The following is a 26,270-nucleotide window of genomic DNA, read 5'->3' on the forward strand; positions in this document are numbered from 1 at the left end:
TTAGAGTGCTGGACAGGGACTCTGGAGACTTTTGGCTCTAGTCCCCACTCGGTCTGGGTGACTGTGGGCCAGTCTCTAACTCTCGGCCTAACCTACCTCACAGGGTTATTGTGAGGATACAATGGAGAGGAGGAGGACCATGTATGCCACCTTGGGTTTCTTGCAAGGGGGGTTGGGGAGATGGGAAAAGAAATCATGTGATAATAAATAACAATAAATAAAACTGGGGATTTGCAGGGAGCATAGAACGGAATACCTTAGAAGAGTGCATGCAGTGCTTCACACTGCAACATTTTGTTGCATGCCCCACTTACTCCCCCCCCCCCCATGTCTATTGTAAACACTGTTGCGCAAGGGTCATTGCATCTTTTCCATATTCTGTTGCATGCGGCACACACAGCGAACTCTGGGAGCCCAATAAATAGCATTGCTGTGAGTCACATACTCAGCTGTTCAGTCACTGTGACCCAGGAAAATGCTCTGGCACAACCCAGGCAAGTCTCTGAGACACTCAGAGGTTGTCATGTTCTTCAAAATAGCTTTTGATGTGGTTTGGTCCTTGGAATCTGAGCCAAGGGTCAAAAAGTGATTATTTGTGAGATTTCGGAGCATCTCTAAGCATAAGCACGTGCTGGAATATCATCGTGTAACACTTGCAGCAGTAGATTTCTTTAAAAGAGAGAGGCACCATGCTGTTTGGATGCTCCTGACTGTCAGCGAGGGAATGGTGATCTGGCAAAAATGTATTGTTGTTTATATGCTTATTTATTCCATTTATACCTCAATTTTTGAGCATGTAGCTCAGGTTTCCATGCATAGAGTTAAATCATGTTGAACACAGTTATGTACTCCCCACCCTTGTATTATTCTTATCCAAAAGAACAAACACTGGGCTTCTTCACATGAGCAAAATCAGATACGCTCATGACTGGCCACTCATGGAAGTTCACTTGTCCTTTTGACGACGCTGGAAACCAACTGCACGTCTCCTGCCCCTTCCCCCAGCAATTTTGGCTTTTTTAAAAAAACCTATCATATCCTGATTCTGCTGAAATATCTCGGGATTTCCTACCATGTACAGGGGAAGTTGTTCTACAAATCACCCACTAGACGGTGCTGTCTTATTCAGGGCAATGAGCAGCAAAAGGAGGAGAAGTTTTCCGTGATAGACCACGTGGTCGCCCCTTTTCAGCAGTGTAATGCAGCTCTATTAGGATTGTGCAAGAGAAGCAGGAAGCGACGCCCCGGTAAGGAAACACAATCCCCCCTTAATCTAAAGAAGCCCGTTGTCTTGTCTTTCTCATCAGTGCAGGACAGGCTATAGCTAAGGTGACCATACGAAAAGGAGGACAGGGCTCCTGTATCTTTAATAGTTGTATTGAAAAGGGAATTTCAGCAGGTGTCATTTGTATATATGGGGAACGTGGTGAAATTCCCTCTTCATCACAACGGTTAAAGCTGCAGGTGGCCTGCCCTCTTTTAAATCTGGCCACTCTAGTATAGCTCCTGCAGCTTTAACTGTTGTGATGAAGAGGGAATTTCACCAGGTTCTCCATATATACAAATGACACCTGCTGAAATTCCCTTTTCTATGTAACTGTTAAAGATACAGGAACCCTGTCCTCCTTTTCATATGGTCACCCTAGCAGAGGAACATAATTAGTGCTGTACCAAAAATTTGTCCCATTCTCACTCAATTTGCTTTCAAAGAGAAATTCAATGCTGAAGAAAACTTCAAAGAAATTGTCATGGTTTGGGGTTCTTGTGCTTGTGCTTACATAGGAGCTAGCCGAGGAGTGTGGCCAAATGACCTGTTTTTTATTGTACAATCATCTCTCTGGCAGTCTGTAGCCTCCTCGGCTTCCCACGCTTCAGTTAAAGCCCAGGGGAAGACATCCTGAGATAATTCCGCCTGTAGGGCTTTTTCAGATCAAGAAATACAGGCAGCCTGGGAGGCTGCAGGGCGATGGAGTGATCATAGGCATGCATAGCCAGGCCCCGTGCTGCCATAGAGACAACTCAGGCGGCGGCCTAGAGCGCCAAGCAAATGAGGGCGCCAAACAGTGCACCCGGAAGCTGCTCTCCTAGAGCGGCTTCCGGGTGCGTTGTTCCAAAGTCGCCGCCCCGGCTGCCCCCCAACCCCAGCGTCCTGGCTCCTTTGAGGTGCGCCGCTTCAAAGGTGCGCCGCTTCAAAGCCTCCGCCCCGCACCCCCCCAACCCCAGCGTCCTGGCTTCAAAGCCGGGAGTGGGAGCAAGCGAGGGAGCGAGCGGGGGGTGGGGCGGAGGCTTCAGAACGCACCTGCCTAGGGTGCAATATAGTCTGGCGCCGGCCCTGTGCATAGCACATTTCATTAGGGTGTGCATCCAGGGATATATATATTTTTAAAGGGGAACATTTACTGAACAATAATGCCCTACTCTGCGTTCTGCTTGCCTGACTATGGGAGGGCCATTGAGGGTGGTGGGGAGGAAATGAGGAGAAGCTCCTCAAGCCCCAACATTGGCGGGGCTTTGTGGTGACTCTGGCTGGAGGAGGGGTTGATGAGGCAATATTGGCCTTTGGGGGCCCTTTTCCTGGCCTCTTTGAAGTGCGGCTCCAAGCAGAGCGATTCCTTTTCACTCCTGCTGCCAGGAGGAACAGCGCATTCTCAGAGGCACTGTTTGGTACAGTGGTGGAGCAGCTAGCAGGCAGCTGGAGGACCGTTCCTGTCGTGTCTGGCACCCCCTCTGGGTCCCTACTCAATGGCTCCCTCAATTTGGCGCTTATTGCTTGAGACGTTAGGGTGTGCCTCAGGACTTTCCCACACACCTATGGGAAAGATGTAAAATAGAAAACACACACCCTTGGCCACCTCTCAGTGATTAGGTGAGCTCAAAAACACCAGAAAAATGCATGATAAAACACCTGGAGAATAAGACAGAACAATGGAAGCGTCTTTCATGGGGGAATAAAACTTCCAGGAAACCAGAGGACAGGTTTTGGCTCAGCAGTAGCTCCATCTCTTCCCTGAAACCCTGCCCCCACATGCATTGGGGTGGACGCAAAATGGGGGACAGCCTGCCAACACCGTTGGTGCTGTTGATACTTGCAGTGGCAGCACACCCCACACCTGGAAAGAAGCTGTGCTACAACCCCTGCCAATGTTGAGCCCTATCTGTGAACAACTGTTTAAAGTTTCTCCTCCCCTGGAGTAATCTGATGAAATTGTCCCACGCCTCTGCCCACAAAAAGGGTGGAGAATTTTGAGAGGCCATTTGCGCACTGTGCGAAAATTAATGCAGCAGGCAAAGCGCATGTGTATGTGTGTGTGTGACATCTCTAGCTAGCTTGAACCTTTGGTCTGATCCAACAGGGTTCTTCTCATGTTCATACGGTTGACACCACATCTAGGATTTTCTCATTTCAGATTCTGCCACTAAACCTCCCAGGTTTGGGAAGCTCCACCCTTGATCATTATTTTCAAAGTCAACAGTCGGCAACCATCCTGACATTGAAGCCAAGATGCAACAACAGATCGAAGACTGCCTGGCCCATGGCCTAAAGGAGCTTCAGTGTGGACCACATTTTGCAGCTTGGGTTGAGAAAGGAAAGAACTTGGGGGGCTCGTTGGGAATTGGATGAAGCTTTGGCTGTTTTTGTACCAGCTGCAGGAGACAAATTTCTTCCGCTGTGTTCTGCTAATATAATTGTAAATAAAACCAATATTACAAAGACCCGAGACACCATAGAGTGGCCAGGTGTCCTACTTCACAGAGGACAGTTTTCTATTTGAAGGGTTATCCAGTCCAAGTCAAGAAGAAAGGAGAGTAGGGCCCGTGAAGTTGCCCACCAAGACTTAGCCTCTGAACAGTCTTTCCCACAACTGTGAGATGGACTGTATTTCTCTTTCTTGTAATATTTCAAACTTTGCATTTATTCATATTAATTAGCATATGCAAGTTTTACTCAAATCGATGTCCTCATTTTTGTAGATGCATTTTCTCTTTAGTTGGTGAAATAAGTGGCCACCCTAACCATAAGAAGGATCATGCTGGATCAAAGCAAGGGCCTATCTAGTCCAGCATTCTGTTCACACTGTGGCCAACCAGAGTCCCCAATGGGTCTCTGGTCATGAGTGAAATAGCACCTTATTGAGAGGCATACTGCCTCTGAATCTGGAGGCAATACATAGCCATCATGACTAGTAGCCATTGATAGCTTTAGCCTCCATGAATTCATCTAATCCTCTCTTGGAGCAATCCAATGCTACATTTTATACTAGTGAATTCCATCATTTAGCTATGTGCAATGTGAATTTGTGTTTTCTTTCATCTGTCATGAATCTTCCACCATTTGGCTTGATGGGATGACATCAGGTTCTAGCATTATCCGAAAAATAATGCTATTTCTCTGATCCCTATCCATTTTCTCCAAACCATGCATAATTTTATATACTTCTGACATGTTCCCCCTCTTAGCTGGGTTTTTTTCTAAGTTTTTCTAAGTCCCACTTGTTGTAACAGGGGAGTTGCTCCATTGTTTGGACGGCTTCTCTTCTGTACCTTTTTCCAGATCCATGTTCCCTTTTGGAGGTGTGGTGACCAGAACTGTAAACACTATATTACAAGTGTGGTTGCTCCATAGGTTTGTATAAAGACATTACAATATTGGTAGCATAGGCCTTAGCTAGACCCCTGGGATCATCCCTGTGCATCCACATGACGCACAGGGGATCCCAGGATCAGGGAGGGATGATCCCTCCCTTGCCCCGGGATACAGCCCTCCCCTTTGGGCCCGCTTTTTCTGCGGTCCTGGGCTGAGCCCAAGACCGTGAAACGTGTGGCCCGTTGCCATGGCTTGACCCAGTTCTCCGTAATTCCTCGCCAGGAGCACTGCACCCATTGGGGGTAGGGTGGGGGGAGCAGGAAAAGTATTTTTTTTTTTTTAAAAAAAAAAACCCTTACCTTTAGCGTACAAACGCTCGTACGCTCCTGTTTCTTTAAAAAAAAATTAAAATGGCGGGCACAATGCCTCTCCTCTTGAGGTCGTCGTGTGCCTCACATGTAAACAGAGGAGGGCTCTCGCATTAATCACAACACAAGATCTTCCCTCCTCCATCACGGACTATGAGGTAGGTTTAGCTAAGGCCTTAGTTTTTCTTTCCTAATGATCCCCAATATGGATTTTGCGCTCTCTCTCTCTTTTTTCATAGCAACCACACTCTGCGCAAGATGGATTCAAGCTGAAAGGCATGTCACATAAAGCCCAGGCCTTCTGTTTTAGGAAAGTCCAAGAGGACATTGAAGAAAACCCTACAAATAGTTGAGTTTTTCAATCATAATTTTAATGTGATCATTGTAAGCTGACCACAGTATCAGAAAGGAGAGAAACAGGAGAGAGAGACACACACAGAGAGAGAATCAAGTGACCTGTGCTTAGGAATTAAATCAATCTGAAACAGTTCACCGCTGACACAACTCAAGAATTCCTGACCTTCAAAGATTCTCTTGTCTGAAAGGCAGGATTGCAACACATTGTATATATTGGTGCAATAAAGCAAATTGGGAACCTTTCCTCTCTTCGAAGGAAAACAGTGCTTCATTTGCACATGCATGTGCACACACCAATGCACGCAGATATACAAGTAGTGGGTTACTGGGGCAGTGGGGCGGAAATCACACAGTCCATCATTCATTGTTAATTTTAGCCCACAAAGAATAGTAACAGCTTTTAAAAAATATATACGCAAAGATTGAAAACAGGTTATTTTATCTCTTTCAAAATTGTATTTCCTAGACATGATACATTTGGGCTTTGCATTCCCAAGACATTTGGGTTTCAACAAAGCAAAAAGGTAAAGGCAAGCAATCCAAAGTATTGTAAAATTTATTGTTTTAAGTATTGCAGCTTTTTAAGAATAGAATGACATATCATTGCCACTATCGGTTACTGTTACACAAGAAGCATTTTACAACAGAGTTGTGGAACTTGGCATCAGAGTACATAGTCATACTAAAACAGCAAAATAGAGAGAAGTACTGCATTGCATGTGCTGCCTATTGTTTACATAAGGTTTTTTGTTTTTGTTTTTTTTAAATTTGAACGCAAAAAAGAAATTCAGGATACAGGACTGCCTATAACAAACTCCAAAGCCAAAAGCAATGCAACTGGAAATTGAAGAAAATATTAAAATACAATGAAATGTGACTATAAGGCAGGCAAATTAGGACTTTTAATGTAGTCCTTCATGAGCTTCTATATTACAGCAAAATGTTGAAAGCGCAGTTTATGGAAAACTTTTTTTTCTCCCCAACCTCTTTAGTCTTGCGTAGTACATGGGGGAAAAATGTATTTGTGTATATATATATATATCTGAGCGCCGCACAGATCATACAAAAGGATACAAATTAATTCTGTTCTTGGGTAGTTTGCTTACGCTACACATCTGGCTTCTTTTATTCAACTTTTAAAAGAGGGGAAATGGTGGACTTTTTCTTTCCATTAAATATAGCTTTTAGTGCAATTTTTAGAGAGGTTCAGAGGTACCAAAAAGAGATTCTTAAGAACAATACTGTTTTTCTCCCTGCTTATGGCCAACCATCAAATCCTTATCCGTAAGAGAATAAAGGATCTGATTTCTAAACCCGATGCTTACAATTGTTGAGAGCAAAGAATCATGAAAAGGAACCTTGTATAGTTAAAACCAACTCAAACCTGCAATAGTTACCAAATCCATATACACACTCAAGTACACGATGCTTTTGATGGAGCTGGTATGAAGAACACCCTTTGCCGTATTGTAAGACATAAAGACTCCCCCTCCTCATACTCCCTTGTCAGTTTTAAAGCTACTCAAATTCTGGAAGCTTCTAGCAAAAAGGCAGTTGAGTATAGGAGGTTGCTAAACTAGGTCTTGTTTTGTCTCCTTAAAATTTGCTTTAAATTTGGTCTCCCCATGGGGCTCATTTCCTCTGTCCTTGAGTCAGAGGCAAAACATTTCCATTAGCTTTTTATCAATGAAGGTCTGTAATTCAGTCTACTTTTATCCATGAAGGGTTGGCCTGTAGCTGAATGGTCCCATGATCTTCCATTAAAGAAGAGAATCCTGGATCATTACTTTGCGATGCTATGCCACTCACTGTGCATCCGTGTCCAAATGCGTGCCTGGGTACCATAAATGTAAATGAGATTCCTAGCAGAATTTCTGAAAAAAACAGGTGACTGGGAGAGTGAGGTTTGCAGTCTTGAAAAGGATAAGAGAGATCAACAATGCCTTTCAAAAGCCACCTACCAGTACTTGGCCTCTGTGACATTGGTCTTGTATAAATGGCCAGCATACTGTACATGCGTTGTGGATCTCATTGCAAAATTATTTGTCATTTTCATGAAACAAACAATGATAGGAAAAACCTTTCTCGTTGCAAACACTTCAGCAAACGTAGGGGAGAAAAAAGCTACACGAGAAAAACAACACTAAATGGCTCCTTGATTAGTCCAGGTCAGTGCTTGTATTCCCATTGGCACAATTCACTTAAAGTGGCCATTTTTTCCTCCCCAGCAAGGCTCCTGAGCAGCAGCAACATCACAACTAGCATAAGGCTGACAGGCACAGCTCCTGTTTCAGACAGAAATTCAGTAGCACCTTCATCCTTGCCTTCCGTACAGGAGTCCCGGTAGATTAAAAGGCGGCGATGTTAGATCCAATGTGATGGCTCATTCGCATCACTGAAGTCATGAATATATTTGAGCGGTTGGAGGCTTTCGGCCCAAGAGTTCCAACTTACAGCCTTGGAATAAATGCACAGCTGCCTGCTTCTTAATGAAAATAAAGGGCAAATAAGGTAACCTACCCTTTGTCTGCTAGTGTTTAAGCAGTTGGAATGGAACAACGAATCAACCTCCTTCAAAACCATCACGTCTAAGAGAGATCTCATTGAATGTGGTATGTGCTTAAACCAATACAGGAGTGGGTAACCCGATAACCAGTAAATCCACAAATTGATCTAAAAGGTTTGTAGGGATGAATGGCATTCAAAACAGGCCTGGCTTGAGCAGGTAGACACTCTCATGGGAAGATGACTTAACACCCCTGAAAAAATAGTTTTGTCTTCCATAATAAACCTAAAAAAAAAAACATATTTTGACAATTTTGCCTTGCCAGGAGGGGTGCCACCTTTTTTGTTTTTTTCTGGCACTGCTCTTGTCCCATTAATAGAAGCTGACACAGGGAGATGGGGCAGGTGAAGCATTCTCAATCTCTTCATTTCCTGGCCAGGAAAAAGCATCTTCCTTCTTTTACTGCTGCACGTCAGTTTTCTCTTAAAGGCAGAAGAACAGGCCTAGTAACCAAGTTGGCAATCCAGTATCAGGTGTAGGGTTGTTGTTGTTTTAGAAAGGAGAGGCGCTTGGGCAAGGCGTCCTAAGGGGGCTCCCATCTGAGTGGGCCCTCTTTCTGTTTCCCACCACGGTCACTTCTGCCCATTCACTTGACCTCCTAATCCACAAAACCACGCAGAGGAAGAGAACAAGCCCAGTGGGGACATGCTGTTCCATCTCATCGTTGCTTGTGTGCTTGGAGAGGACAGGTGTACAGGCAGTGACAGCAAGGAGAAGCAGCGAGGCCAAGAGGCCCACCTGCAGAGGTGTGGGCTTCAGCTGGTGCCCAACCACGCCGACCCCTGACGCCAGCCCTGTGGCGCTCCAACCAGGTTGGCCCATTTCATACAAGGCACTCCAGTGACTTCTAACCACGTCCAATCATGGTGACCATTCTCTTAGGATGGCAGGGTTTTTAGATATGTGATGCATGCTCCACCCAAATCCCACTGAGGTAAACAGTGTGTGTGTGTGTGTGTGTGTGTGTGTGTGTGTGTGTCACAAAGACACTAGTAAAACCACAGAACAAAGAAGGAAATAACAACAACAAACAATAATCCCCCCCCCAAACATTACTATTCACTCATTTTGGCTCAAGAGGGCAGCAAATAGATTTCAATTTGTCTTTTGGTTGGTATTCTCGATTACAATATCCACCACAGTGGAGTAGGATATGTGCATAAAATGTATTCAAGTTATCTCACAAACCTTACCTCACAAACAGTCCCAGAAAACAGATGGCAAAAGGCAGGGAAGGAGCACCTTAGGCAGCTAGGCACATCAAACTGGGTCTAAAAGAGTCAAGGGGTTTAAAGAAACGGTACCCTAAACACCCCCCCCCCTTAAAATTCAAAAACGAGTAACTAGAGAAAATCGAAAGCCAGGGACCTATAAAAAGGAAAGTGACCATGCCCTGGAAGTTCCTCTCACTAGTAATGATTGGCTATCCCCCTGTTTATTTTGTCAAAAAGGGAGGTTTTACTGTTTCTCTTAATAAGGCACTAAATAGACTTGTTACATAAAGGAAAGATACATTAAAAAGAAAAAAGAAAGCTTCTATCAAGTCATTGACTTCGTACCTTTCACAGGATGCTAGATTTATTTCTTTTAGTTCTTTTTTCTTCATTAAAAAGTCTGCAAATTGTAGGTATTATAAAGCTATTATCCACGAGCTATGGAGGGAGGTTGTTATGCTGTTTTTTAAAAAAGGCTCAGGAGCCTATCACTAGGCCCAAAAGAGGGAAAGAAAAGGCAAAGATTTCCTTTAAAAATGGTGAAAACTTCAAGCTTATCTCTTTGTTGTCATTATCATCTTCTTTAATATAAGTGTCCCAAATGGTTAGAACTTTAAAACAGTTATCAGGTTGTTTCCAGGGTTGCTGTTGTTTTTATTTACTTTTATTTTTTTTCTTCAAGTAATAAAAAGTTACATAAAAACCAAGAGTTATTGCCTTTATATCTTTCATTTATGTTACCTTACTAGTTAGCATCTGGCAGAAAGCAAAATTACACCTCCATGTAAAAAATGAAAAAAATGGTCACTTGGCATGGCACCCTCTACTAAGTGTTCCTCACTTCAAGATGGGGCTCTTGCATTTCCCAGCTGGTGGAACTGCATAGCCGTAAAAGTTGCCAACTGTTCAATTGGCTATTGCAGCTGTGCCTTTATCAGCAGATTAAAAAAATTTAAGAGCAACCCTGCTGCTGTACCAGATCAGGTCCTTCTTGGTCCGCATCCCACAGTGGCCAACTTAAATGCTCCCAGGAAGCTCACAAGAAGGGCGTAAAGGCAACTGGTGTTCAGAGATACAGTGCCTCGGCCCATGGAGGTTCCATGCAGCCATTATGTCTCATCACCATTGATAGACTTATGCTCCATGGTATGTGCAGACATGATATGCAGAGCACGTGATCATGTTTATATCCCCATACTGTTGAAAGCTTCACTTGCTGACTGCTGCCCATGATGCTACTATTAAAGACAGAAGAACAGGCCAGGCTGGCTTGTTTCTGGAGAGTTGGCAACCTTTCTAGCTGTAGATTAAAAATCTATGCACAAGATAAGAGAGAACAGGGTTTTCATTTCCTTATACACATTTTTTTCCTTCTTCTCTCCATAATTTATGCCTCTCTCTCTCTTTCTCTCTCTCTCTCTCACTCAAACGCATACAAATTCACCATAAGGGTTAAAGCAACTGATCAGATCTTTATAATATATATATAAAAATGTAAACAATAGCATTGTAAGACAAAATGCTTTTATGAAACAAGGGAGAGAGGCACAACACTTTAAAGGAGACAATGCGAGCTGATTGGTTTGAAGGAGGATTAGAGGGCAGAACTTTGACCCAGAAGGATTCTGCAACGGTAGCGGGTGTGAGTGAAGGCCAAGTTTCAGAAGAGGGGGAAAGTGTGCTTCAAAAGCATTAAGCATGACTCTTTAGCCTTTAACACATCACGGAAGTTGACATGGTTCCATCAAAATGTCCCCCAGCCTCTTTAGCTAGAATAAATAAAACACCATTAGCAACCAGAGGCTGTCATGAAAGGGGAGGAATTCACCAAATGTTGCCTGTTGAGCGCCCTCCATTTCTTTCAGCGTATAGGTGAAGCACAAAGATGCACTGGATCCCAAGACTGTCAGCATGGGTTCAATAGCACCGCATATGCTTTCCTTCCCCAATTCATAGGCTCAAACAAGCCTGCCCAACTTCTGCCCCATCAAGCCAAATGTAGTCTCCTCCTAGCCATGAATAGTTGCTCTGCCTGGGGCTCGATAAACCTCCTCTTTCTTCCAGGGATTGCAAAAAGAAGGATGCATTTAGCCAGCTGCGATACATGGTTAGTGGGCTGCATTTGGCTTGAGGCAGGAAGAGGTCTGTGGTCCCAGAATATCAGGGCCGAAACAGACATCACTTTAAATTTGTATCTAACAGCTACGTCTTTCTTCATGTTTACTCTAGAGTAGGTGCAGGATCCCCTGACCAAAATCAGGACCCTAATGTGGGGAGTAGGGGAGCTTTTAAAATCTGGATCAGGCTCTCTTGACAGCCTCTAGACTAAAAATAGGAGGAGGGGGGAAATGTAGGGGATAGACAGGGATTTAAAGTAACCTCTGATTTGGACCTGTCAGATGCAAATGTAGTAATTGTGGAAAAAGAAGGCATTTCAGGGCAACACCTATTCTGGCCCCTACAGGAGAAACTGCATTTGCCACTGCTCTCTGCCTTTCCTACCTAAGGCCACTGTTCTTCACTATCTGGTCATCTTCCGTTTATGAAGTTTCTTTAAAGCCGTGTGGAAAACGGAGTTGCCCCAAACCAGGTTTGTCAGGGGCATCGTTTAAAGGCTGAGCTATAAGTCAGGTTTATGGGATCTTGAAGCTTTTTATGACCTAAACTGAATTAGCCTGATATTAAAAAAGACGACGATGAAGAAGACAATTAGAAAGCATCACCCGGTCATTAAAAAGAAGGCATTTTAATGACTGCTTATGCTTTAATGGTCCTCCTAAAATAAGTAAGACGGCAGCAAGAGAAGGGGCCATTCCACTTGCCTGTTATGGAGCTTGGTCCTGGCAGAGCTCTGTACAAAGAACACAACACCAGTGTGCTTCTGAAGCAATCAGAGCACCTTCCCCATCCTGGTCCCCTCCAGATGTTGGCCTGGGAGTGATGGGAGTTGCCCTCCCAAGCACTGAGCTATGCCCCCTCCCTTAAAGGACAGGGGCTGGACAGACCTTGGATGTGAAAACGTACCATGCTAATTCTTTGCAGGATCAAGTGGGACATTTTAATTTTTGGAACCCTTTTCCGTCACACTTCCAGTAAAAGCTCCAACACATGGGAGGTTAACACACTCCCTAACCTTTGCTTCTCTGCCCGTGTTTTCATTCCTCAGTTACTTCCTCTTTCAAAAGAAGAAGTACACAAAGAGCACGAGGCCCATTGAGTCCACTGTTCTAATGGTGCTGCTTCTCCTGCACACAGCAGCAGAGAGCAGCAATTCCATGTTTAAAAATACATCGGATTTAATGAGGGTTTTTTTTTGTCTTGAAAGGAAGGCCAGAAGAGGCAGAAGGAGCGCGGGAGGCAGATGACGGCAAACTCCGTGAGTGCCCAGTAACGAGTGTGCAATAAAACACTCATTGGATGGAGCTTTAACCGTAAATGGCAAAACCAATGCACACTCAAGAAAAATTGTGGGTGCTTCCAGACAAGGCTTTTATCGTACAATCACCCTGCCCCAAACATGGAATTTTAAAGGGGGCTGTGGGTCCGCAAGAAGATGACGTTGTCTTCCATTTGTAACTCTCCTGTTTCCTCCCACAGCAAATTCTGTATTTTTTTTCCAACCAGAAAATAATCAGTTAAAGAGGAAAAGATGGAATTCGTGCACAATGCCTTTTGATTGTAGCACTAGGAGCCCTGTTTGGAAGCACCTGAAATTTTGATTTCATAGGGAATGTACAAGAGTGGATTCTTGTGCTGCGTTATGATCCTGGGAACAGAAACCCCCCCCCAAGTACAAAACAGAATAAAATGAAATATACAGGCACCTTGTCATTTTGGAAGAGTGCACACACATGTATATAAATAGCCTCTTTCCCCTTTTATAAAAACACACACACACACACACACAGAGAGAGAGAGAGAGAGAGATGGGAACTTGATACAATACCTTGTTGTTGTTTTAAATAAGAAAAGGGGTATTCTGTACACACACACATGCACCCTTCACAACTAATTGCAGTACATGTAAATTTTGTAACTGGGTATCATTACAGGTAGCTGACTCTACCTGCAGTCGGGTGTCATAGAACTACTTCAGGTTTGAGACATATTCATCTGACTCTGGAGAGTAAAAAAAAAATGTACGAGATGCAGTCTTTACACAATGTTCCTTACTGGTCTGTGATTTCAGTCTTACAGGCGCAATTCCCTCCCTCATAATTCTTTTTAATCTTCACTTCCCACATCTTTCCCTTAACAGTTTTGTGGTAGACATGACAAGGTTTTTGACCCACACAAGCACTTACACATTTATATTAAAAAATAGTGCAAAATTTCAACATTTATATAAATAACTCTAAACCCCTGCTTGTTTTTTTAAAAGTTTTTTGTTACTCTCTCTTCTTTTTTTTACAATGTAATACATGCTTTTTTGAGTTGGCTCTCAAAAATTGCCATGTTTTTAATTCTAGTTCAGAAAAACACAACAAAAACTGTTTTTTTTTCTCAATAGGCCTCTTCTAATATAAAAATACTCCTGCTTCCCCAACACACATACAGTTTCTCTTTTTTTTTAATATATATTTATATTTATATTTATATATATATATTGCAGATCTTTAAACAAACGTTTTTGTGCAAATATTTTTGTCTTTAAAGTTAAGTGAAATAAACAAAAAAAAAAGTCGTAGCATTCACACACGCAGCTCGACTAGAAACAAAACTAAGGGAAAGGGGGGTGCGGGAAAGGATTGCTGAAGATTACTTATTTTTCTTTTTTAAAAAAAACAAAACACAACAACTTCTAGACAGAGCTCAACAAAGAAATGTTTTTGCAAGCTTTGTTGGCTTGTGCATTCAGACCCAAACATAACATGTAAATATTTATACTACACAGAGGTGGAGAAGGGTGTTTCGCTTCGTACACACTGCTTCCCCGTCGCTCGATATCTCCCCCCCCTACCCATGGACAAGAAGTGCAGAGTGTTTTATTCCATTCTTTCTTTCTTTCTTTCGCTCGTTCTTTCTTTTTTTTAAAAGGGGTGCCCTTTTTGCTTCTCTTTATCTTTGTTCCACGCCATTGTGCTCTCCAGGCTATTGATTTGCGATGAAGAGTGGAGTCTGCTCCCCTCGAGTATCGAGGGCATCCCGCTGTTGTTCTGCTGGTGCTGGTAAAACGTCGAGCCCGGGAAATGACCTATGACCTCGCTGTACGTGGGAGGCGGCCCTTCCATCCTGCCGTTGCTGCCGTAGCAGGTGGCGCTGATGCCCGAATTGCTGCTTGGAGGGCAAGGGCCGCCATATATTGAATGATCTATCAGGTCACTGTCAAAGATGGTTCTATTGGGAGGCGCTCGGACCGACTCCCGGTTCAGTTCCATTTGCTGCTCGGGATCCCGGAGCTGCAGCGTGCAGGGCCCCTGGTACGGCGGGGGCTCTTCTCCGTCCGACAGAGAGATGGTGGGCGGCAGGTCAATTTCGTGCTGCATGTAAGGATACGTTGGTTGGAATCTGTTAAAACGGTCCCTCTGCAAGAAGGATGGGACAGTTAATCTGTCCGAAGGTCTCGGCGTGTAGACTTGCTGCTGGAGAGAAGAGAAAGGAAAGGCATGACTGTCATGTGTCATGTGCAAGCCCAGAAGCTGTGTTTCGTACTGCGTTTTGATACTGCTCCTTACCTCTGTCACGCCGTTTCCTGACACTGTGCTTTCTGAAGGCCACAAACTTCCTTCCTAAAATTGGAAAGAGCAGGGGAAAGTTTCAGCATTCTACTGGTTGGAGTGACTTCCTCCCCCCTCTCCCCGGGAAAATGTATTAATGGTTAATAGTTATATAGTGCATATCAAATGTTTAAAATGTTTCTCATGCATTATCTCGATAGTCCTTACAACAGCCTTATGAGGTAGACCAGTATAATCATCCGCCATATCAAGGGAGGGCTGTAGCTGAGTGGCAGAACACAGGCCTTGCATGCAGAAAGGGCCAGGTTCACTCCTCGGCATCTCCAGGTAGGGCTAGTAATGCCTCTTGTCTGAAACCCTAAAAACCTAATGCCAGACAGTTTAGACAAAGCTGAGCTAGAAGGTGAAGTGGAGGCTGGTGGTTCTGATGTCAGTGGGGCAGGAAATCTGCTCCAGGTTTCTGAAACCCAGAAAAAATTCACTGCCACACTGACATAGACTTCCTAAGGGGTGTGTGTGTGTGTCGGGGGGCAAGGTCTGAGGCTGTCAGAATAGTAGGGTGACCATATGGAAAGGAGGACAGGGCTCCTGTATCTTTAACAGTTTTAATGAAAAGGGAATTTCAGCAGGTATAATTTGTATAAATTTAGCACCTGGTGAAATTCCCTCTTCATCACAACAGTTAAAGCTACAGGAGCTATACTACAGTGACCAGATGCAAAAGTGGTTGTGGTGAAGAGGGAATTTCACCAGGTGCTGCATGCATACAAAGGACACCTGCTGAAATTTCAATACAACTATTTCAATACAACTGTTAAAGATACAGGATCCCTGTCCTCCTTCCCATACGGTCACCCTAAGAAGAGTAGCTTGCCTAACAGTACCTCACATGTTTTTGGCTGAGGCAACATTTGAACTGGGGCTTTCCAGTTCCACAGTCTACTGTTGTATCTACTTCATTATACTAATCAAGCCAGATTATAGGATAAACACATCTTTTTGTCTGTTTCAAATGCACACATGACCAGCAGTACAGTGCAAAAGCCCAGACCCAGCACCCGACATGGTGGGGCAAAGGCCAGGGCCCACCGGGGCTTCCTCTTTTTTGTTTTTTACTTTACTTATTTTTGGCATTTTGCTCAGCGCTAAAGTGCTAGGTAAAGTGGTGGTGGCAGCAGCAGCCCACCACCTTTATTACCCCAGAGTGGCTCGAGCCACACATGTCTGTATGTTGGAGTTAGGGTGGGCATTTAAGCAATGACAAAAAGTGGACCAGTATCATTAAAACAACAACTCCCCCAAAAGGTTAAAGATTTGCATAATATTTCAATTTATATGAATAGATGCAAATTTAGAAATCATTACTGTAATGTAAATATAAATACGATCTTTAGTCCATAGTGGGAAACACTATGGCTGGGTGCCCTGTGGGTTTGCCTGTCCAGTCTGTTCTCCAGATGCTAGCTCTTGATGGGCAACTTCAAATAGAGGACAGTCCTAAATAAAATAGGGCACATGGCCACCCAGACTCAATGTGCATATTTGAGGGAATTGCATACAAAAATGCATATTTTCATGGGAGTTTTTTTGGTTTTTTTATTATTATTATTTTTGGTAAATTGATGTTGAAATGGGAGAGAATGAGGTTGTTCTGGAAAACGTGCTAGCTTTATGGAAAACATAACAGATTTATCCATTCCCTAAAGGTAGTTTAGGCAACGTAAAGTAGAAGTAGATAAACACTGTAGCAGAAAATCAATTCAATTCCATGTCTGCATCTTTCAGTCTTCAATTTATTGATTAACCAATAAGATCATTATAAGTCATGTTCACATCATGAAACTCTACTGGTGTTGTTAGCTTGGCAGTTCCTGACAAGATGTCCTAAAAGGGACTCAGGTCTGCAGCATGTAAGTCACCCACGACCAAGATCAAGCACATATAAAGTGCTTGGTGTGTCCCTTCAACTTGTCTCTCAATCCTGATCCAGAACCAATCCTACATTAAATTGCATTGTGTCATACTAGTGTTTGTTTTTATGAATGTTTGCTATTTTATTACCTTATCATTTTTTACGTTAATTTTATTGTTTTGGGAGGCTCCTGTTCCGAAAGGCGGCCTAGAAACATTTCAGAATGGTCCCAAAATGAAATAAACATGGAATTTCCTTCTATTGCCTTCATCTCCATCATTTCTGTGTCTTGTTTGGTGGACTGAATTTTTTTTGAAGGGAACGTACAACTCCTAGTATGGGCTGTTTTTTAAGTAAGAACTCCTCCTCTTCATATCCAAGAGAAGCTTGGAATCTTAGTTACTATTTAAGAGGTTAATCCACATTTGATTAACCCTGATCAATAACTGGCTCCATCCCAATTTTGCCTTTATTTCAGTTTGTGATCCCTTGAAAAGATCACAAACTGAAAGTCGTAAAACTACATTAAGGAGGGATCCCTAAGATCTGGTACAAGAGATAACCACGCAGAAGCAATGACCCCAATACTATCAAATCCAGTTTATATGCAACTGAGTTGTCCAGAAAATCCAACACACTTATCTTTGATTTCAAAAGGAGACTGTCTCAGAAATAAAAGGACTGTTTAAAATGGAGGCTGTGAAATGTAGCAATGAGGCTCAAAACCATCCAGTAATCTTGGGTTTAAAGCAGGAGTGTACAACATTTTTGGCCCCCAGGGCCACACTGAGTGTCTGCCAGGGTTGCAGGGGCCACATGCATGCATGAACATATGCACACACATACAAGCACTCTCACAAATCCACCTTTTGCTCAAGAACATTTCAGACGCCTGCCACCAGCACTGATCAGATAAAACCAACATGCCTTCCAGAATCCACCAAATCATCCAGTAATCCCGGCTCCTGGCCTCTCTCTCCTCTGAACCACTCTCTGGCTCAAGGATCCTTACTTGGAAGTTTTTCAGGAGGAAAAAAACACTCTAGAAACAGACTCTGTGGTTCCTGCCATAGAAGTCCAATTCATAGGACGTCCTGGTAAGCCTACAGACGCCTTTGAGCACAGCTTCATAGGATGCTCTAGGAACGAGACATCTATGGCGAGAATCATAGAGCTTATTGCTGGAGCATTTTCCTTCTCCCCCCCCCCTTCTGTACTGGTCCATGCCCAAAATTAATAAACTGACTAACTGACCTTTCCTCCTTTTTTCTGAGGAGGGGAAGGAGGGCTGGGGGTGATCAGGCAGGACGTGGGGTGCACTTTTTGTACCTCTGCTTTAAGTAAGGACTAGTGAAATTCATGAAGGCTAGCCATTTATAGATCAATCACCCATGTTCTAAGGCTGAATATGAGTTTCTGGTGCGAAGACAAAAAAAAAATTGGATGACTCCGTCCATCACGACTTCTCTATGAACTTCCCTGGGCATCTGGTCTTGATAGCTCTCAGTTTGATAGAACAAGGCAGTTTTCGTGTCCTTATTCCAAGCCCAAACATCTAGGGCATTTTGAGCCAATTAGGGTGGGGGGATTAAGATTAACGTAAAACCAAACGGGTGTCAAAGAAAATTTGTTTTCAACTTCATTGTAGTCCAATCTGCCTGAAAGCTGGCACATATAATGCCCATGGGAAGTCATGCAAGGCCTGCACATTTCATGTGATTTGGATAAAAACAGCAACAGTGCTATAGGCAGCAGAAGACAGGATGGGTCTCTACTGAAATCAACACGGGGAAAGAAAAAACAAAAAAGGTATAATGAAACTAATGTAGCTTTAAAAGTTAAAAACAACCCCTCCACTCCCATTGTAAGAACATAAGAACATAAAAAGAGCCCTGCTGGATCAGACCGAGGGTCCATCTAGTCCAGCACTCTGTTCACACAGTGGCCAACCAGCCATTGGCCAGGGACCCACAAGCAGGACATGGTGCAACAGCACCCTCCCACCCATGTTCCCCAACAACTGGTGTATATAGGCTTTCTGCCTCCGATACTGGAAGTAGCATATAGCCATCAGGACTAGTAGCTATTGATAGCCTTCTCCTCCAGGAATTTATCTAACCCCCTTTTAAAGCCATTCAAATCGGTGGCCATCACTATACATCTCGTGGTAGAGAATGCCATAGTTTAACCAGGCGCTGTGTGAAGAAGTACTTCCATTTATCTGTCCTGAATCTCCCACCAATCAGCTTCATGGGATGACCCCTGGGTTCTAATATTATGGGAGAGGGAGAAAAACGTCCCAATATCCACATTCTCTACAGTACACCATGCATAATTTTGTACATCTCTATCAGGTCTCCCCTTAGCCTCCTTCTTTCCAAACTAAACAATCTCAGCTGTTGTAACCCTTCCTCATAAGGGAGATGCTCCAGCCCTTTGATCATTTCAGTTGCCCTTTTCTGCACTGTATACCCTCAGTGCCAATTTGTGGGCTACAGTGCTGGCGTAATATGCAGCACACTTCGTTGCGTTGCACATGGTACCAATTGCCTCACAAATCCAACCTATTATGCTGTGGTTTTTTTTAAACCCCGGACTCTGCACACAAACCTCAAGGCGGTGTTGCTACCAGAAAAGGGGGGAAGGAAGTGATTTATATGGAAATGAGATGATCCAGCTGCTTTCCCTTTCCTTCTGTTTTATAGTAAATCTTGTCTCAAAAACACTACATATAAGATAAGGGACTACTTTGGAATGAAAGATAATGGATTGCCAATGTTGGTTTCATATGGCATATTAATTGAGTTGCAACATTTGAGTGATGTAACTAATACAACATCCATATTTCAGAAGGCTGTTGTACGTAGCTGGGGAATTAGTCAGTCATTCCAGTTGGCCCTGAATTTTAGTTTCCACTTTGAATTTAAAATGCACAAAAGCCACAACAAAGAAAAAAACTAGAGGCACACATATAAATGCGCCCTCAGACGGCAGAAAAACAGACACAAAATCAGAAGTGTACTGTTAATTTTCAGAGAAGGTTTTTCATCTAGTGCTCTCTCTGTTTCATCCATTGAGGCTTCATTTAAAAAACAGGTAACCATGGCAGAATTATAGGATTTTTTTTAACCTTGTGGTGAGATAAAAATGTTAAAAATGATTGTGCAAATGTACAATGTCACGTAGTGACACTTTTGCATTTGTAGAACACTTTAGAAATGGTCAAAGCCCTTGACGTGCACCAAATCAGTAACAGCTGCAACTTCCCTATAATGAAGGGCAATATTATTATCATCTCCACTGTGAGTTCCCTGGAAGAGACAAACGTTCAAATGGGGATTTCCTGGTTCATATCTGACTTCGCTGAAGCTGCAATTCTGTGCACATTTCCTTGAGAGTAAACCCACTGAAGTGAGTGGGAGTTGCTTCTGAGTAAACCTGTAGTGGCTGTCAGTGCAGGCCTACGCAATAGTTGTCACATTCCACATAACAGTAGGTCTTAAAATGTACCTGTTCTCTGTGCAGCAGATACATAGAGCTGTTAGGTAGGTGGTAACTGTGGTTTTGATGGTTGCATCTTTGCCTGGCTAAGGTTTAGCTGGCCCCCAAGAGATAGCCACAAGCACCTTGCTTGGTTTTGCCAGCCCTTCAATTATGTCATCAGCTGGTCCTAATTGACTATCTCTACACTTCACCTAAGATACAGGGTAAGACCTGTTGCTTAGGAGAGGGCAAGCAAGAAACATGAACAGTTCTTTAGCATGGCAGGATTGTGGTTTGCAAGGACAAGTTGGCGGGTTAAAAGATACACTACTGTGCAAAGGAGGGAATCACCACGAGACATTGGAATGTTTATTTTTCATCATCCCATTGGGCAGATTTACTAAGCGGTGAGTATATCACTGCCTTATGCTCACTGGTTTATATTTAATTTAGAAGTGGGCAATGCCATTGCATTATTCCATCTGCTGTTCCAAGTCTTTGAGCTGATGTCAGGTTGAGTACTCTAGTGTGGGGAAAGAAGTGGATGGAGGTTGTCATGGGGTTGAAAAGCTGGAGCTTTGGAACATCTATTTTCCCTACTACATTCCCTACTATGCCTCCTCTGCATAGAACAAACCTGCATTATTTTTATTCTGGATGCATTCATCCAGATTAAAGTTTCCAGAGCCAGCAAAAGGTCAAAACAATGCTTCCTCTCCTAATTTATTAAATGCAATTTAATAACATCTATTAAACAAAATTACATTGAGACAGAAAAATGGCACTCCTGGGTCTGCTATTCAATGCAATTGCTTGAACTGCTCCATGGTAAAGGTTGCCCTGGCTTATTTTTTTAAAATAGCAATAAATAATTATGAACAAAAACATATTCAGTCACCTTTCTGTAGACCCAAAACCTTTTGGTCAATGCTCACATTTGGAATTTTGAGAATGTGTTGTGGGTGCTTTCACAAAATGGCTGCCATGGGGGGAGGAGGCTTGACTGTTCATAAAATGGTGGGCATGGCTAGTTACGAAACACTCATTTTCCAGAAGGCAAAGTGATGAGATGAGAAGAATAACTTGTCCAAGAACCTACGTACAAGGCAAAGGTGGGGTTCTGAGCTCCAAAACACAAAACCATTCTTTGAACCCACAGTTTTCTGCTCTAGCAACCATTTCACAGATGGCAAACTGATGAGGCTGAAAAACAAGTAACTTGGTCAAGTAACTGAGAACAAGGCAGAGGTGCCCTCTGTGCTCCATAACACAAAACCACCCTTTGGAACTGTAATGAAGAAAGCATGGGAAGACTTTGCAGCACGTCACCTCTCAGATTAATTTAAAAAATCTTTAATAAAATAAAAATCAGGAGAGGCAGAGAGCCTAGAGGATACCAAAAGAGGTCTCCATGGATATATGGGTGCCCAGGTATACCACTGAAGACCCCAACTGCAGATAAACACTATTCAGGATGATTTAAAAAATGATTATTATTTTTTTAAAAAAGAACAGCCTAAAAGATACAAACTCTAAGACTGGCTGGTGATTCCATACAGGTTAGAACAGGTTAGAACGTTCTCTAGCTTCCTCTCCTCACCACTGACAATGAAAAAAAAAAGAGTGATTAAACTGTAGCTTTACTAAATACCAGGGGCTTCTAAGATGCATTGGGTGATCATAGGAGGATCTGTTCCAAGACAGGTCGAAATACAGTCGTTACATTTCTGCCTACCGTGAAGCTGTGAAAGGCACAAAAATGGTAACAATGCGAAGTGAGTATGCTGTCCTGGATGGAGGATTCGTACCATCAACAAAAAAACCAGGTGAGCTAGTTCATACTTCTTCCAAATGTCCCCTAAATATTATATGCCCTGCATAAAGGCTCCTTCCTAAGTGTCCCTTCTTGGTTGTATCAAGCCAGCCTGACAGCAGTGAATACTGGAATATCATTTTCGACTTGCCATCGTTCATTACCCTGTGGAAAGGCAAATCAGATCACGTCCAACAGAGGCTACTCCCACCTTCCTTTTAGTAGACAATGGTGTGCAAACTCCTACCACTTTACAAGGTGTAAAAATGTCAGAGGATGAGCTAAGCACATAGAATCATAGAATAGTAGAGTTGGAAGGGGGCCTAAAGGCCATCAAGTCCAACCCCCTGCTCAATGTAGGAATCCACCCTAAAGCATACCTGACAGATGGTATCCATCCAACTAGACACATGAAGCTGAGAGCCATTGGACAAATCCAGGGACAAACCCTCCAGATGGTTTGGGTAATAGCTGCTATCAGCCCTAGCCAGCATAGCCTATGGGCAGGGGATGGTGGGAGTTGTAGTCCAAAACATGTGGACCGCACTGGATTGCCTATCCCTGGTCTACTCTGACTAGCAACAACTTGTTCAGAGGGGCATGTCACACATTACACTAGTTTGCTACCAAGGGTTGCCCAAGAGGGAGTTGCAGCCAGTCATGGTTCCCTGACAAGTGTATCTGAACAATATGTGTATTTAGCACGCTCCCCATTTTAGGTGTCCACTTAAAGCCAATGAAAAAGCAGTGCCTGAAGCAGCCCAGAAATAGGACTATAGCTTCCAAGAAGGAATAGTTCCACTTTACTCTGCACTAATCAGAGATTATCTGGAGTACTGTGTCCAGTTCTGGATACGAACTTTAAGAAGGATACAAACGGGTCAGAACAGGTTCAGAAGAGGTCACCGAAGATTGTCAATGGTATGGAAATGGTGAAGGAACATAGGCTGGAGAAGAGAGGACTGAGGGCCAAAAAAGACATTCAAGAAGCAGCTAGCAACCGTGTCCTCTATTTTTGTTTTCATTTTAACTCTAGAGATCCAGATCAGGACCCTAGCATGGGGTTGGGGGCTTCCAATCCTTCCCCTATCTACGATGGGCTCAATCGGGATCGTTTCCCCCCACTTCCTTACCAGCACTTTCAATTGCAAAATAGTGAACCATTTGCAAAGAGGGAGTAGGGGACACAACAGCACTCCTCAAATACACAAAGGGCTGTCACACAGAAGAGGAATAAGGCTAAATCGAACTGGCTTAAAATTCCAGAAGGGGAGGATTCACATGAATATTAAAAGAAGCACCTTGATGGTAAGACAAGCAGCTCAATGACGAACCAATCGCTTTGGGTTGGTGGGCTCTCCCTTGCTCGAGTTCACGAAGCATAACAGCCTTCGGATGGAGACGCTCTAGCTTTGTATTTCCAACACAGGGATTTCGATGCCCTCCAAGATCGCTCCAACTCTAAAGGATCTACGATTCTCAAGGCATTGGCTTGCATGCAGTGTGTTGCTCTTGGCTTCACACACTAGAGGGAGCTTTGCTGCCCTTTATAAGAATTCACCCAGCATATATCCACAAATTAGTCGTTACATACTGGCAATAGGTAGATCGCAACGAAGGCATAATTATTTGATTTCTTTTACATTGTGGAGCTTTTGCTCTTCAGAGTAACGCATGCCATATAAAGTCCTTCAGCATTACATTCTATATCCAGTGGAGCCTGGCAGCTCCGGTGTCAGTGGAATGGTGAATCTGCTCCAGGTTTCAGTTGGAACCAGTCAGAACTCTAAGGAGCTATTTTGAATATAAAAGAGCAGCGATGACAGGAGCTGTGGCCCCAGTGCTGGTGAATCTGTTCTGCACTTTAGGTAGCTCCTTTGGAGTTCTGACTAGTTCCGACTCAAACCCGGAGGGGATTCACTGCCCCACTGACAGTGGAGCCACCAACCTCCACAGTCTCTATCTAGATCTGCACGTAAAGTAGAGTTGAGGTAGCACACTACTGTTAGAATGGATGGTATCATTACAGGTGGATGGGAAGAGGGGGAGCTATCCTTTTTGGATACTCCGCTATGAAATAAGTAGATAAATAAGAACCTCCCTGCACAGCTGGATGAAGGATGGGCTAGAACACTTTTTCCCTGATGCAATGGTTTTCTTCTTGCAGGGAGTCATGGTATGTGAGGGACCTTTCAGACATGGCCATACCCACCTGCAGTTTGACGTAAAAAACACCTCAATGTGCTGTATGTTCAGGCTAGACTATGAGGCTTCACAAGGATGACTCTTTTTGGCCCCAGATACGCCTGGCTGCGTGCTCTAGACATCATGTAATGTGGATTTCTGACTCTTTTAACCCCACCTGTTGTTACTCAGTGTTGCAAGTGGATTACAGGGGTTTCCTGGAACTCTAAGGCCTCCCTTCACCTGCATGCCTCAGGGTGGTAGTGATTGGGGCCAAGGCCAGGTTTGAGAGAGCTCTAAGCAAACTGTCCTCTTATGAGTCCTCTTCTATGTTATAGAGCCCAGGGCTCACTCGGTGGCAGGAGAGGGTTAGATAAAATCCTTGAGAAGAAGGCCATGACAGCTATGGGCTACCTCCAGTAGCAGAGGCAGTAAGCTTATGTACTCCAGCTGCTGGGGAACATGGGTGGAAGGGTGTTGCTGCACCCATGTCCCACTTGTGGGTTCCTGGGCAAACAGCTGGTTGGCCTCTGTGTGAACAGAATGCTGGACTAGATGGACCTTTGGTCTGATCCAGCAGGGCTCTTCTCATGTTCTTATGAAAGAAACCAAACGGAGAAGAGAGAAGCTTTTGTCCATAGATGTAGTGATGGCCACCAATTTGGGTGGCTTTAAAAGGGAGTTGGATAAATTCCTGGTGGAGAAGCACAGTAAAACATTAAAAACCATAACAATTTAAAGAGCCAAGTTAAAAAAAGGATATGTCTTGACCCCCTTCCTGAATGCAGAGAGAGCGGGGACCACTCGTGACTCCAAAGGGAGTATGTTCCGCCTAGATCAGCTGGTGAGCAATACATATACAGTAAGCAATTTGAACTAGCAGGGAAAGAGTTAAGGGTGGCAGAGCCTACTTACTGACGATAGGTTTTCCTCTCTCCTCCGCCCTTGGCTGTGCCGATTGATGAAGGAACGTGCAGAGAGTTTGTAGTGATTCAGTAGACACGTGATGACAACCACCATAACCATCATTACCACCACGATTATGATTATCTGTACGAACTCCAACTCCGCTACAAAAGAGAGAAGAGAAGCCAACGTATTTTGAGAGGTCAAAAAATATGAAAAGGCACCAAAGAAATAAAACCATATAAAAGGTACTTTGTGTCACAAAGCAGGTGAAGAAGTACAGCTGCAACGGTGGATTCAGAATTTCCAAACCCACAGAATGTCTGGGAGTCTACTACAGGCCTGGGCAACTTGTGCCCACCTAGATGTTTTGGCCTACGGCTCCCATCATCCTTTACTATTGGCTATGCTGGCTAGAGTTAATGGGAGATATAAGCCAAAACATCTGGAGGATCACAAATTCCCCAGCCTTGACTTGTAAGGAACAAAGACGCAATACAAAAAGAAGACATAACACCAAGGGCAAAAAGGCATATAAGTTAGCAGAATCTTCCAGAGTAAGAGAGGTAGAACATCCATCTTTCCCAACCGAAACATGGGTGTAAGAATCCTTGCATTGCCTAAAACAGAAACCAAACTTCAAAATGTGGCCAGGATGCAAATCAAAACCAGGCTGGATTAAAACTAATCCAGTGACAATCCTGCTCCAAGAAGATTCAATCAGCCAGGTTTTGGATCAGTCATTCCTCAAGTATAAATAATTTGTCAACAGCTAAAGCTAAACATGCCACAATAAAAGCAACGCCCAAGAGATATCAACTGAACTCTCCAAATCAGTAGATTAATAAGTCAGTCTCTCCTCCTCCCGCAACTCATAATGTGCTTTGCAGTGAATAAGTAATGGGAATCTAACGATGCAAGGTTGCCTGGAGGGGCAAAATGCAGGGCATTAACTTTGCTTCAGATAACGCTGCAGGAACTCTAGGTTGTAGAATGCATGGTGCCAGCATAGTAGATGGCTTCGTTAGAGCTCTAAAGAGGATCCAGGACTCGATGGGTCCAGCCAAACTGGACTTGCAAAGCTTTATGACTGCCAATATGTATAATCAATTTCAGTAGAAGAAAATTTACTGTCTGAATCCATCATAATTGAGCCTTTGGAGAGGGCTGGCTCTGCTGGAGCAAATGTGAATGGAAGGGCTTT

The 26,270-nt window shown here is 43.6% G+C and overlaps 1 protein-coding gene across 3 annotated transcripts in view; it reads right to left on the reverse strand.

Moving 5' to 3' along the window:
• PMEPA1 (prostate transmembrane protein, androgen induced 1) overlaps positions 1-26,270 on the reverse strand; it is a 172,814-nt gene that overhangs the window by 79,902 nt on the left and 66,642 nt on the right. Inside the window, exons 2-4 of one of the 3 annotated variants that reach the window (XR_010026429.1) lie at positions 25,076-25,230; positions 14,766-14,819; positions 13,076-14,672 (exon numbers count right to left, since the gene is read on the reverse strand). Coding sequence is in view for 2 of the 3 variants with exons in the window: in XM_063146528.1 (XP_063002598.1) it covers positions 14,121-14,672; positions 14,766-14,819; positions 25,076-25,230 (761 nt within the window). In the remaining variant the exon portion in view is untranslated. Of the gene's footprint in view, positions 1-13,067; positions 14,673-14,765; positions 14,820-25,075; positions 25,231-26,270 lie in introns of those variants that run through there. The other 2 variants (XM_063146539.1, XM_063146528.1) reach the window with 2 other exon arrangements.

Source organism: Elgaria multicarinata, chromosome 1 (assembly GCF_023053635.1).
Source record: "Elgaria multicarinata webbii isolate HBS135686 ecotype San Diego chromosome 1, rElgMul1.1.pri, whole genome shotgun sequence".
NCBI lineage: Eukaryota > Metazoa > Chordata > Lepidosauria > Squamata > Anguidae > Elgaria > Elgaria multicarinata.